This window comes from Acomys russatus, chromosome 16, assembly GCF_903995435.1.
Source record: "Acomys russatus chromosome 16, mAcoRus1.1, whole genome shotgun sequence".
Lineage (NCBI taxonomy): Eukaryota > Metazoa > Chordata > Mammalia > Rodentia > Muridae > Acomys > Acomys russatus.
In genome coordinates this window covers 3191857-3204925 of record NC_067152.1, presented here as the reverse complement: position 1 = coordinate 3204925, position 13069 = coordinate 3191857, and the positions used below count along the sequence as shown (strand labels likewise).

At 47.7% G+C, this 13069-nt stretch overlaps 1 protein-coding gene across 1 annotated transcript; it reads right to left on the bottom strand.

Annotated features, from left to right (window-relative positions):
- Nucleotides 1–3789: 3789 nt before the first annotated feature.
- Nucleotides 3790–13066, bottom strand: Mrm3 (mitochondrial rRNA methyltransferase 3). Its single transcript, XM_051157987.1, has 4 exons — nucleotides 12718–13066; nucleotides 12236–12480; nucleotides 7354–7521; nucleotides 3790–4349 (listed from the first exon to the last, which is right to left on the bottom strand). The coding sequence occupies exons 1-4, from the start codon at nucleotides 13032–13034 to the stop codon at nucleotides 3820–3822; spliced, it is 1260 nt and encodes a 419-aa protein (XP_051013944.1). The 5' UTR covers nucleotides 13035–13066; the 3' UTR covers nucleotides 3790–3819.
- Between the last annotated feature and the right edge of the window lie 3 nt (nucleotides 13067–13069).

Here is a 13069-nt window from a genome sequence, read left to right as displayed (position 1 = left end):
GCTCCCTGCAAAGCGAGGCAGACCCTCAGGGCTGCTGCTCCTCCAGCTGTTGGCCCATTTCCTGTCTGCCTAGTCTCTTTCATTCCCGTTTCCTGGGGAAATGGTGATAGAGTATTTGTTGTTCCCCAAAGTGAGAGCTCGTGATAGTGATTTTCCATTTTCGCTCGGCAAGAATTTAGCCACCAGTACTCCCCTGTAGTCACAGTTACTTAAAAGGACAATTTTTAAGTCCCCTCCTCTGCTGTCCCCATCTAACAATGGCCATAATGCATTTGATAAGTACACATCTTAGCCCTCTTGGCACCCAGGATGGCAAAAGCCAGTGTTTCTGCCGAGCAGGATTACAGCCACTGCCGTTCTTCTTGAGGATGCAGGATGTTCCATCATTGATTTTTCACTTTGTAACACAATGCAAGGAGACAAATTACCGGCTTGATGCTGGCAAGATGTGCTTGCTTCCTTTTAGTGCCTTCTGTTTCTTTGGCTCTTTCTAAGGTGTTGAGGGAAAGACTAAATGTCATCAGGCTCGGCAGAGTGCTGTGGATTCTCTGGCTGCCTTCTAGACCCTGCCTGCTGTGACAGTCATGACAGCCCTCCTCAGCTCCCACTGTTTGCCAACTGTGTCCCAGCCTTTGTGGGCAACAGTGGAAGTAAAAGGCTGTGGGCTCTTCTGGCGTCTAGAAGCTGACGAGAGAATGAGGGAGGGTCTGTCTCAGGACTCCACCCTGGATGAGTCCAAATAGTGTTCACCCTGGGAGACACAGCTAACAACACTGAAAACTACCAATACCCGCTCCTAAAACACCCCAAAGCCATGCCATCTGCCACCTGCCGCATGGACTGTTCTTGCCCGTGTGGTCCTCCTGGAGTTTTCCTAGAGGTGAAGGCACAGGAAGGGACAGTGGGGCTGGCTCTGTGGTTTCTCTTGGGCATGCAGCAGCTTGTTCAGGCTCCCTAGACTAGGCAGCTAAAGGAGTCCTAAAGGAGGCCAGTCCCTAGAGCCACTGTACCTGAGGGGTGCGGCGTGACTTCTTTCTGGGATTTCCAACTCCAAACCTATTGTTTGTGGTAGCAGTAGTGTTTAGAATGGACCCCACATTCCCGAACCCCCACCCCTTCCCATGGCCACTCAGCAGAGGTTACTTGCAGCTTTGGTCTTCTCCTCCCTGGCTGTATCCTGGGAGGTGAAGGATCCAGCTTGTCCCCGGGATTTGAGACCACGGCACTGGGGCAGTATGGTCAGAGCTTCAGCATGCTGACCTGGCAGGGTCTTTGGCTCCCAGCACCCAGTGATGCTTCCTGATTAAGGTTTGTTGGTTTTCTTTGTTTAGTTTTTCCAAAACACGGTTTCTCTGTGTAGCCTTGGTTATCCTAGACTCGCTTTGTAGACCAGGCTGGCCTTGAACTCCCAGCAATCTGCCTGCCTCTGCCTCCTGAGTGCTGGGATTAAAGGCGTGCGCCACCACGCCCAGCCTAAAGGTTTATTTTTTTAATTACATGTATATATGTGTCAGTTGTGCACACATGAGTTCAGGTCCCTGAGGAGGCCAGATCATTTGGAGATGAAGTTACAAGTGGTTGTGATCCACCCAATGTGAGTGCAGGAAATTGAACTGGGGTCCTCTGAAAGATCAGTTAAGGGCTCTTAACTGCTCAGCTATTTCTCCAGCTCCTTAAATCATCATCATCATCATCATCACGTGTGTGAAGGTCAGAGGGAGACCCTGTGGAGTCAGTTCTCTCCTTCCACCTTTCTGTGGGTTCCAGGGATTGAACTCAGGTTCAATCCTTTCCTCCCCGAGCCATCTTGCTGTCCCTCTGAAACACAGCGTGTAATTGGGTGTTACATAAACTACAACCAGCAGCAAGAGCCTAGTAAGCAAGCCAGCACTTCCCAGACAGCAGCAGGTTATAGGGCAAATTTTTTATAAGATTTACTTATTTATGTATGTGTACAGTGCTCTGCCTGCATGTACACTTGCAGGCCAGAAGGGGGCATCAGATCTCATTATAGATGGTTGTGAGCCACCATATGGTTTCTGGGAATTGGCCTCAGGACCTCTGGAAGAGCAGACAGTGCCCCTAACCTCTGAGCCATCTTCTCCAGCCCCATTATGCAAACTTCAAGACTCAGTTTCTAGCCTTTCTTCATGGTGCACACCTTTAGTCCCAGCACTCAGGAAGCAGAGGCAGGCGGATCTCTGTGTTCAAGGCCTCCCTGGTCTATATAATGAGTTCCAGACTGCCTAGGGCTATATAGTGAGCCTCTGTTCAAAGTAGACAACTTTGCAGAGGGGCTGTGCTAAGAAGGCATGGCACCACCTGATGAATTACTTCTATGGGTTTGCCAGGAAGGGGAAATACTCACCAGCTGCCTGTGGAACGGAAGGCCTGACCAAATCAGCACAGAGGAGGCTGAAGAGAAGACCGACACCCAGCTGGCTGTGGGGTACCATGCCCTGCAGGCCTGAGGCCTGCAGGTTCTAACTGTCAGCAATGTGCCCATCACTATAGAGATGAAAGGAGACAGCAAGGCGCTGGGAATGCAGCTCAGTTGGCAGAGTGCTGACCTAGCACCCTCGGAAGCCCTATGTTTGAGGCCCAGCACTATATAATACTGGGCACGGTGTCCCCATGGCTGTAATCCCAGCACTCAGAAGGTCGGGTCAGGAGGATCTATAGTTCAAGAAAGCCATCCTTAGATGTGTCTTAAATGGGGGATGGAGGGGAAACGGGACGGAACGGCGACGACACAGTATTTCCCTGGCTGTCACAGACTCACTTTGTAGACCAGGCTGGCCTTGAAGTCACCCCAAGTGCTGGGATTAAAGGTGTGTGCTACCATGCCTGGCTTAAATGTAACTTTTTAATGTAATCTGGTTCTATTTTTTTTAAATATTTATTTATCACTACATATACAGTGCTCTGCCTACATGTACACCTGCACACTAGAAGATGGCATCAGATCACATTATAGATGGTTGTGAGCCACCATGTGGTTGCTGGGAATTGAACTCAGGACCTCTGGATGAACTATCAGTGCTCTTAACCTCTGAGCCATCTCTCCAGCCCCCTGGCTCTATATTTAATAAAAATTTTATTTTCCACTGTCTAACAGCCAGACACAATGACAGTGACGATAGTGGTCATGACTTACACAAAGAATCCCATGATTGCAGATCACCTACCAGCTGGTCCAAAAACTCATCTTTGCTTAAGAGCAAAGCATTTGGGAACTCCCTTGGCAAAAATGTTCCTTAGTGGCCAATTATTTTCCCCACTGTGGTGTAGGTGGAACCTGGGGCTTCATGCAAACGGGGAGAGGGCTCCCCAATAAGCTATATCCCTAACTCCACTGGATGATTTTTAAAAACAGGTACAAAGAAAGCCATGGGGATCATCTACCCTTATTCAACCTCAGAAAAGAACAAAGTTACAATCTCAAAACTAGTGGAGAAGGGAGGGTCTTAGGGAGAATCGATGGGTCTGCAGAAGACACAGGGTCAGTTCCTGGCACCCACATGGTGGTTCACAAGTCCAGTTGCAGGGGATCCGACACCTCTTCTGACCTCTGCCAGCTACCAAGCATGTATGTGGTGTACATACATGCAGACAAACACTCATCTAAGTAAAACAAAATAGAATTTTGACCTTTGTTGTTTAATGAGGAACAGAAGACTCATATTTTTGCAGTACCACATGATGGTGGCCACGCCTACCTCCTAGCTCCTGTGTGGTCACTGTGCTCAGCCTCCTCGCATCATCCGAGTAGAGCAGGAGCTGGAGGTGCCCACCCCCACTGAGGACTGCTGCACTCCTTCAGTGGTAACTCCTGTCCCTGCTCAAGTCTTCAGCCTTCATCCTCAGCTGCCTTTTCCCTTCAAAGAGCAGGATGCTTGCAGCCATGGCTGAATTCAGGCTGTCCACACCAGGTACGACGGGGATCAGCAGTCTCCTGCCCCCGGTGCTCTCGGCCAACTGCAGGGATTCCAGGCTCACCCCATGCGTCTCCCCACCTATCACCACAGCAGCTGGTGCTTCTGTCCAGTCCACATCATAGCCCTGGACCTCGAGTGTGGGAAGCCAGTCTTCCCTGGTGTTAGTGTCCAGGTCTTCTTCATACTTGTGAAACTTCAGGAATTGGCGATCACACGCCCCGCCATGCCCACCAGTTTTATTGGCTGTCTGAGTCTGGGCACAGAGACCACAGTTGTCGGCCACATAGACTCGGGTGTCAGGAGGCAGGTGACCGGGCACTGCTTCCCACTCCAGGTTGTTGACAATAGGCACCTGGAAATGTGCCCCCATGCCTGCCCGAAGCACTTTAGGCTCCCAGGCATCCACACAGCCTAGAAAACAGAGGATACAGCTAAGACTTACCAAACCTTCCTAGACCACAAAGGGAACTCTGAAGTAAAGCCCTTTCACTCTGACCAGGCGGAAGACAAGAGTTTTTCACTGGATGCCTCCATTGCTGGGACCCAGCGCCTCCCATTCGATGGCATGGACCAGCAAAGGGGCTGGAAGACTGACTGCTGCTAGTGATGAAATACCTTTTGTTCATCTCATGCACACACAGATGCCAGGCATTGCGGGGGATGCAATGTGGATTAAAATGCCACCATGGACCTCCAGGAACTCAGGGTATCAACTGGGTGATGGTACTGGGAAAACACTGAATCAGGTAACTGTAATATCAATAGTAGCTGATTTTTTTTTTTTTTTTGGTTTTTTTCGAGACAGGGTTTCTCTGTGTAGCCTTGGCCATCCTGGACTCACTTTGTAGACCAGGCTGGCCTCGAACTCACAGCGATCCGCCTGCCTCTGCCTCCCGAGTGCTGGGATTAAAGGCGTGCGCCACCACGCCCGGCTATAACTGATTTTTAAAAAAGATTTATTTATTTATTTATTTATTTATTAAGTATACAGTGTTTTGCCTGCATTTACACCAGAATAGGGCACCAGATCTCATTATAGATGGTTGTGAGCCACCATGTGGTTGCTGGGAATTGAACTCAGGACCTCTGGAAGAGCAGTCAGTGTTCTTAACCTCTGAGCCATCTCTCCAGCCCATAACTGATTTTTTTAAAAAGGGGCAAGAATGGGGTAAAAAAGAACCCTATACAAAGTAGAGCTCCCCCGCCCCCCAAAAAAAACTAAACATCTATGAAACCATGACACTGAGCTTGCTCCTGAGGGACAAGAGAATCTTGCTGGAGAAAGGTCCAGGCAGAGGACAAAGAGACAGGGGGTGGGAATCATGGCTACTCAGAGGTTTATACAGCAGGCCAGGAAGAAGCAGGAGCCCAAACTAGCTGGTAGCCCTGTCCTTGCCATAAACCCTCCTTCACACTGCTAGAGGAACCTACTCCAACATAGTCACACCTAGGCCTAAGGGCTCCTCTGCCTTGGCTGCCAAGCAGATACTGACCCCTCCTTGTGCCTACTCTCACCACAGCGTCTCACCATGAGTGTCACAAGGAAACCTTGTGACAAGTTGTTTTAAAAGTTAACTCTGAAAGGAGAATTAGACATCCATGCCCAGACGTACCCCACCTATGGACTCTCCCAAGCATTGCAGGGAAGCAGAGATGGGAGCTGGGCTATAGGCCAAGATGAAGGAAGGGACTAGATGGGCCTGGATGTGTGAGAGCAGGTGTCTAGTTTCACTCCTTAAGGAGGGAGGAGAAGGTGAGAGCGCCTTCCTCCTACCCTTGGCACTGGGCATCTCACCAACGGTGTCCTTCATAGCAGTCAGTGGTAACACGTGAAAACTCAGCACCCAGGCTATGTGAACACATTTCCAAAACCACACTGCTAAGAGCTCTCAACAACTGAGTGAGTGGGGTGCCAAAAATGGGATGCCAGAAACTACGTCTCATACTGCCTGCCGGAGAACTGTACTTGGACAGAGTGTCACGGGAGAGTTGAAAGGAGCAATTTAGGCAAGTCTCAGCAATGGCCCCACTATTAGTTTATACTTAATAGTAGCTTGGGTGTCTCTGATGACTGACGTGGTCCCTGCTCTCCGCTCCCAGGGTGTGACAGGCTTTCTAGACATGTCTCAACTGCTAGCCAGGTATGTTTAGAGCCAAGCCTCTGGTGAGAAAAGACACAATTGTAGTAAGGCTAATTTGTGTGTAGCTGTGTAGCTACATTTCCCTGAGGCTAAGGAAAATGTACCAGGACACATAATCATGCTGGTGACAGCTTTCCTTCCACAGGATTCAGAACCCAAGGGTTAGGAAGGACTCCTACACTCAACACTTTGAGAACTCAAGAGAAACACGGGATCTGAAAGCGAGTGTTAAATCTGGCATGTAAACAATTAATGTGAGCCGGGCGGTGGTGGCGCTCGCCTTTAATCCCAGCACTCGGGAGGCAGAGGCAGGCGGATCACTGTGAGTTCGAGGCCCACCTAGTCTACAAAGTGAGTCCAGGTCAGCCAGGGCTACACAGAGAAACCCTGTCTCCAACCCCCCCCCCCACAAAAAAAACAATTACTGTACGTTCATACAGTCTCACACCGTTGGAATCTACTTCTTCCCACATTGACTTAAGATTCTGAAACAGGAGTGGAGAGTGGGATATGACTTTCTCACGTACTCTGGTGCCTCACATTTGACCATGTGCCCTGGAGGGGGAGACCTGGTGGCCCTCAGAGGAAGGACAGCAGGCTGCCAAGAAGAGACTTGATACCCTATGAGCATAGACAGGGGGAGGTAATCCCCCTCAGGAACAGTCATAGGGGAGGGGAATAATGGGAAAATGGGGGGAGGGAAGAATGGGAGGATACAAGGGATGGGATAACCATTGAGATGTAACAAGAATAAATTAATAAAAAAAAATTTTAAAAAAGATTCTGAAACAGCTCAGCGAGTCTCAAAATAGTTTTCAATGATAAGTGACATTTACTATATCCTTCTTTGCATTATTTCAAGTAATCCTAAAAAGCGAGCAGAACTGACAGTGGGGAAGAGGCTTTGCGTCCCCACCTTATCACCTGTTGCCTGTGGGCATGCAGTTAGCCCAGGGCACATAGAGTCAGACTGTGAGCATCTGTCCAGAGCCCGGACTTCAAAAACGGTCAATGAAGCCACCGGGTATGCTGTGCTTTCCAGGCTGGAGAGACGGCTCAGCATTAGAGTGCACACTACTCTTACAGGGCAGGTTGAACCCAGGCTGGGCAGCTCACAGCCCCCTGTGACTACAGTGCCAGGCATCCTGTACCTCTGACCTCTGCAGGCTCCTGCACTTGTATGTGCATATGCTTACACACAGACATACACATGCCCACACAATTAAAAATAAAATAAACCTTAGAAGAAGAAGAAAAAAAAGAGGCGTCCTTACCTTTGGTGAGTAAGACTTTACTGCAGCCCGCTCCAGCTGCAGATCTCAGAATTGTCCCCAGGTTCCCAGGGTCACGGAGATTGTCACAAATCAATACTACGGGCAGTGAATGGTGAAGCTGAGTCTTTGGGTATGTCATCTTAACAGGGTCAGGTTTGGCAAAAATCCCTGGGGAAACAGCACAGGAGAGTCACTTGTCTGGAATGGGCATGAGAACGGTTTGATTTTGTTGGTGTTGTTTATCGTCATTCTTTTTTTTTTTTTTTTTTTTTTTCGAGACAGGGTTTTTCTGTGTTAGCCTTGGCCATCCTGGACTCACTTTGTAGACCAGGCTGGCCTTGAACTCACAGCGATCCGCCTGCCTCTGCCTCCAGAGTGCTGGGATTAAAGGCGTGCGCCACCACGCCCGGCTCCGGCTCCTTTCTGAACCCTGTGCACCCACCTGTACCCGCACACTCTCCAGTGCTGTGCGAACAATCAGCATTGGGAAACTGCTGTGGCTATGCTGGAAGGCGGAGGACCGGGAGCTGAAGGCCTTCCTGACTACGTAACCACACTGTCACACACAAAGGAGCAAAGGTGGGGTGCCCTCTTACCTAACAGCCACACGCCTTTTTTTTGAGACAGGGTCTCTCTGTGTTATCCTTGGCTGTCCTAGACTCACTTTGTAGACCAGGCTGGCCTTGAACTCACAGTGATCTGCCTGCCTCTGCCTCCTGAGTGCTGGGATTAAAGGTGTGCGCCACCACGCCTGGATTCATCCACACAGCTTTGAAGTGGATCTCTAACACTTTTAGAAGCAACAAAAACTGACTGGAAACCAAATGTTAAAATTGACATTGAATAGGGCTAGAGAGATAGACGACTTAGCGGTTAAGAGCACTGACTGCTCTTCCAGAGGTCCCAGGTTCGATTCCCAGTGCTCACATGGCAGCTCACAATTGCCTGTAACTTAAAGGTCTGATACCCTCACACAGGCTACATGCAGTCAAAACACCAATGCACATAAAATAAATGTTTAAATAAATTGACACTGGAGCTGAAGAGCTGACTCAGCAGGTAAGAAAACCGGCCACACCTGTAATCCCAGCACTGGGGATGCAGAGGCAGGTGGATCTCTGTGAATTGGAGGCCAGCCTGATCTACAGAGCTAGTTCTGGGGTAGCCATTGCTACACAAAGAAACCTGCTCTCAAATAAAACAAAAAAGCAATCAGATATGACCAGGGAAGGCCTCCAGACAAGAAGAAACCAATCAGGAGGACCGACAGGGCGGGTAACTTGTATTGCTGATCTTGCTACATGAGATCAGCTCGGAAACTGGCTGAGACGTGAAAAACTGTCTCTGCATAGCCAATAAATCTTGTTGGCTACAGAGTCCTCGGGACTTATCATGCCATCCTTTCATGTGGCATAGATAAACACTGGTATTACAGTTTGGTATACAATCCAGGCTGGCTTATAAAGAAAGACAGATGCCTTTTACCTGCTCAAACAAACAGCAGGAAAGAATTTTCAGCTAAATTATGCATACCACACATTCCATACATGTGCTTATACAAAAATGTATATAACCTGTGAAAGCTTATATGTTTACAGGATGAAAGAGCGTCATCCCAAAACAGCAGAAAGCAAATTTTAGAGAGTGGCACTCATTTCTGCAATTTTGGGGTGGGTGGTTTTGGTCATGCAGTGGGTGATGGATGCTGGTAAGTGTATTGCTGTTAAAAGGGGGTTGGTTGCAAATTGTTATGGTTTTGGTCATGGAGGAAACAAAGTATAGGAAACTCAGGAATTTCTCTCTTTTTCTTTTCTCTATTCTTACTTATGTTGGGTGCGAAGGGTTGAAGAGGAAACAGGGATAGAGAAATAATGGGATAAAAGGGTAGTTTATTGAATCTAATCTTAAACTGCAGATCTATTGGGGCTGGAGAGACGGCTCAGCAGTTATGAGCACTGACTACTCCTTCATAGGTCCTGAGTTCAATTCCCAGCAACTACATGGTGGCTCACAACCATTTATGAGATCTGATGTGCACTATATACATAATAAATCAACCTTTTTTAAAAACCCAAGAACTGTAAATCTATTGCTATTTTCAAATATTTTACATTGATACGGATTATTGTATGTTGATACAAATTGAAAGTTATTTTTGATACACATAATATATATATATTTCAGCTCTTGTATAAGTTACTGTGCCTATACAACTCACTTAAAAATGCAATGTGAAGTTCTAGTTCTTTTAAAAGCTGTTATTATAAACTATTTAGAATAATTAAAAATACAAATTAACAGTCAATCAAACTCATGGTCATGTCAGGTACTAGTTCAGTTTATTACAGAAACACGCTGCCTAGGTTGAATAGTAAATAACTAGAAACAAGCACCATTCAGATATACTATAGATAGATAGATGGTCTTCAAAAACCTCAGGGACATACAGATATAGCATTTAAAGATGTTTTTATTGCTGGGTATGGTGGCATGAACCTTTAATCCCAGCACTCTGAGAGGCAGAGGCAGGTGGATCTTCAAGAGTTCAAGGCCAACCTGGTCTACAAAGCGAGTCTAGAACAGCCAGGACTGTTACAGAGAAACCATCTTGAAAAACCTTTTTAAGGTTTTTTAATTTTTAAAAGTTAAACGTTTAAAAGGTTTTAAACTTAAAAAAAAAAAAAAAAGATTTTTTTGTTTTGTTTTGTTTTTGAAGACAGGGTTTCTCTGTGTAGCCTTGACTGGCCTCGATCTTACATTGATCCACCTGCCTCTGCCTCCCGAGTGCTAGGATTAAAGGTGTGCGTCACCATGCCCACCCCCCCCCAAGTTGTTTTTATTATTTTAAAAAATCGTTTGATAGGTGTAAAAGGAACTTTTGTTGTTGTCTCTGAGGCTCACTGCCTCCGTCTGCTAACCTAGGCCTTGTCCTGGAAGCTTCCAGCCACCGTGCAATCTAACCTAGAATGTTTTCAGCCTCTGAGACTACTGGCTCACCCCATTTGTTCTTACTATGTCTGATGGGGCGGGGCATAGTTCTGTGCTATGGCAGAAGCCACACCTTCTGCAGATCTTTAAACTGCCAACCCCCGCTGGGAGAACCTTTTGTGTTGCTTATGATGTGGAGAGCTCGGCTGCACCTGGTGGTTTGGATTATGTCCCACTGAGAGGGAGCGCTTTTCCAGGGACTGACTGCTTTTCAGCCTGCCTGAGTAACTAGGGAGGGGACCTGTAACAAGAGACTTGTTATAACTTGTATACATACTGCACTCCTTTGAATTAAAGCAGAGACCTCTATCTATATCCTCGCCCTGGCCTTCATCTCTGTCCTGTCCCCCCAGTTCTCATCCCTTCTTTCAGGTGTATCCTGGTGCGACGTGTTCTGAGGGACTGGACAGTCTGGGCTGGCTGGTTCAACTCAGCTGTTCTGGCTCAAACTCCTTCCCCAGCTGACTGATTCAATCTGGCTTTTCTCTCGGCTTTAAATTGTTCTGCTTGTCCTTAAACTAACTCCAGCAATCTGTTCTAATCTTCTGGCTCCTTCTCTTTTTCTGGCTCATCCTTTTATTCAACCTTTCTCTATAGAACCATCCCGATAAAGCCGCCTCCTCTCGCTCTAATTTTGTGTTGCTCTCTTAAGTAGCGTCCCTCTCCTCCCTGTTCTCCTGAGAGTTGGTAGTATCCTAGTCTGATACTCTGATTTGTCACTTTTTCTGCCACTCAATTAAACATCACTTTCAAACATGGGTGCTTCCTTCTACAAACTAAACTTACCTTCATTGTTTGAAATTAAAGTCATGTACCACCATGCCTGGACCTAAGCTTTTCTTTACCTGGAACTTGATTCTATTCCAGGCTGGCCTTGAACTCAGATCTGTTTGCCTCTGTCTCCTGGATTAAAGGCGTGTTTGTATTCCAGCCAGATCACGTAGACCTAGAAGGTCTTCGGATGTGATCTCTTGCCAGAGCAGCCTGTTCTGAAATAAAATTCCTCTACAACAGGGTCTCTCTACTGTCTGTCCTGGAACTCACCATATAGACCAGACTGGCCTCAAACTCACAGAGATCATCCCGCCTCTGTCTCTCAAGTTCTGGGATTAGAGGAGTGCACCACCACTCCTGGCCCATAAAATGTATTTTTTAAAAATCTACAAAACAAAACAAAAAACCTAAAAACCAAAAAATTGGGCATGGTGGTACACATGACACATGCCTATAAGCTCAGCAGGAAGGAGGTAAAGGCAGGAGCATCAATGGTTCAAAGTTAGCCTCAGCTGCATACAGAGTTTTAAGCCAGCCTGAACTACATTTGCCAAAAACAAATAAAAGTCCCACAATTAAATATGAATGCGAAACTAGATCAGTTGCCAGTAAAAATACAATTAAAACATATAGGCCTGGGGGGGGGGGGCGAGAGAGATGGCTCAGAGGTTAAGAGCACTGTCTATTCTTCCAAACGTCCTAAGTTCAATTCCCAGCAACCACATGGTGGCTCACAACCATCTACAATGAGCTCTGGTGCCCTCTTCTGGAGGGCAGGAGTACATGCAGGCAAAATACTGTATATGTAATAAATAAATCTTTTTTAAAAAGACAAGTATGAACAAGAAAGTCTATGATATTACACTTGTGTGAAATAGACTTTCTAGATTATTCGGCAAGCGGTGGCATGCTCCTTTAATCCTAGCTCTTGTGAGGTCAGCCTGGTCCACAGAGTGAGTTCCAGGACAGCCAGCGCTATACAGAGAAACCACGTCTCGAAAAACGGAAAACAAACAAACAAACAAAAAAACCCAACCAACCAAAAACAAACCAAGCACAAACACACACACACACACAAAACAAAGACACTCTAGAATTGATACACTGAAAAATCACTGACCCATTATTCCCTGTGGCGTTACTAGGTCCGACCAATCCTTGATGTCCTCAAATTTCACCTTAATGAGGCTGACACCTTTCAGCTTATCTACGGGCAACTCCTTGACATATTCCAGACGGCTAAAGAAGAACACTTTTGGCACAGCTCCAGCCTTGAGAGCATCTACAATCAGCCGGCGACCTTCCAATAGGATCTTCCCTTGCTTTTCCCGAAAAGGCCTGGACTTAACTATTGTCATCACACTGCTGTAGGTGCAAACAGAAACGGAGGCGGGGGAGGGGGGGGGGGAGACGGTGATTATCAACGTTCTTGTCACTGGGACACAAACAGTTCTAACAGACAGGCAGAGCGTGGCGGGGGGCACAAACCTCAAAGACGACACTTATTTCGCACTGTTAGAAATAGCAAGAGCCAGAGGCTCGCTCCACTACGAGGCAGGGGGCAGAAACGGAAATAGTTGGCAAGCTTCAAGCCCACATCACCTTAGCCTCCTGTCCCCGGGAAAGGCCTTATCGTAGCGAAGCCCTGCCTCTTCCCAGGTGTGAGGGGTCTGGGATGGGGATGTCTCCAGAGGATGTTTCTGCCGCTGCTCCCGGGAACTGGCTTCAGGGACCGCCTTGCGGGGCTGCTTGACAGGAGCGCGCTTCTGATCCTTCAGCACCTGTCCGGAGGGAGACAGCACTCTCACCGGGCTGCGCCTCAGCGCCCGGACCCAGCGCCGAGCGTCGAGGTCCCGAGTCTGGACCACCCGCAGCAAAGGTCTCAGGGAGCACCACACGCCTTTCGCCGGCGCTGCCATCTTAACTCTGCTTGACCTCACCGGAGCGCGCCGTC

What these genes read in the sequence shown, in the direction of transcription:
- Mrm3 (XM_051157987.1), bottom strand. Translation starts at nt 13,034, where the DNA reads ATGGCAGCGCCGGCGAAAGGCGTGTGGTGCTCCCTGAGACCTTTGCTG. An exon ending in AACGCCACAGGGAATAATGG is followed by an intron (nt 7,522 to 12,235) that starts GTCAGTGATTTT and finishes CTGTTTCCCCAG; the next exon opens with GGATTTTTGCCAAACCTGAC. An exon ending in TAAAGTCTTACTCACCAAAG is followed by an intron (nt 4,350 to 7,353) that starts GTAAGGACGCCT and finishes TCTGTTTTCTAG; the next exon opens with GCTGTGTGGATGCCTGGGAG.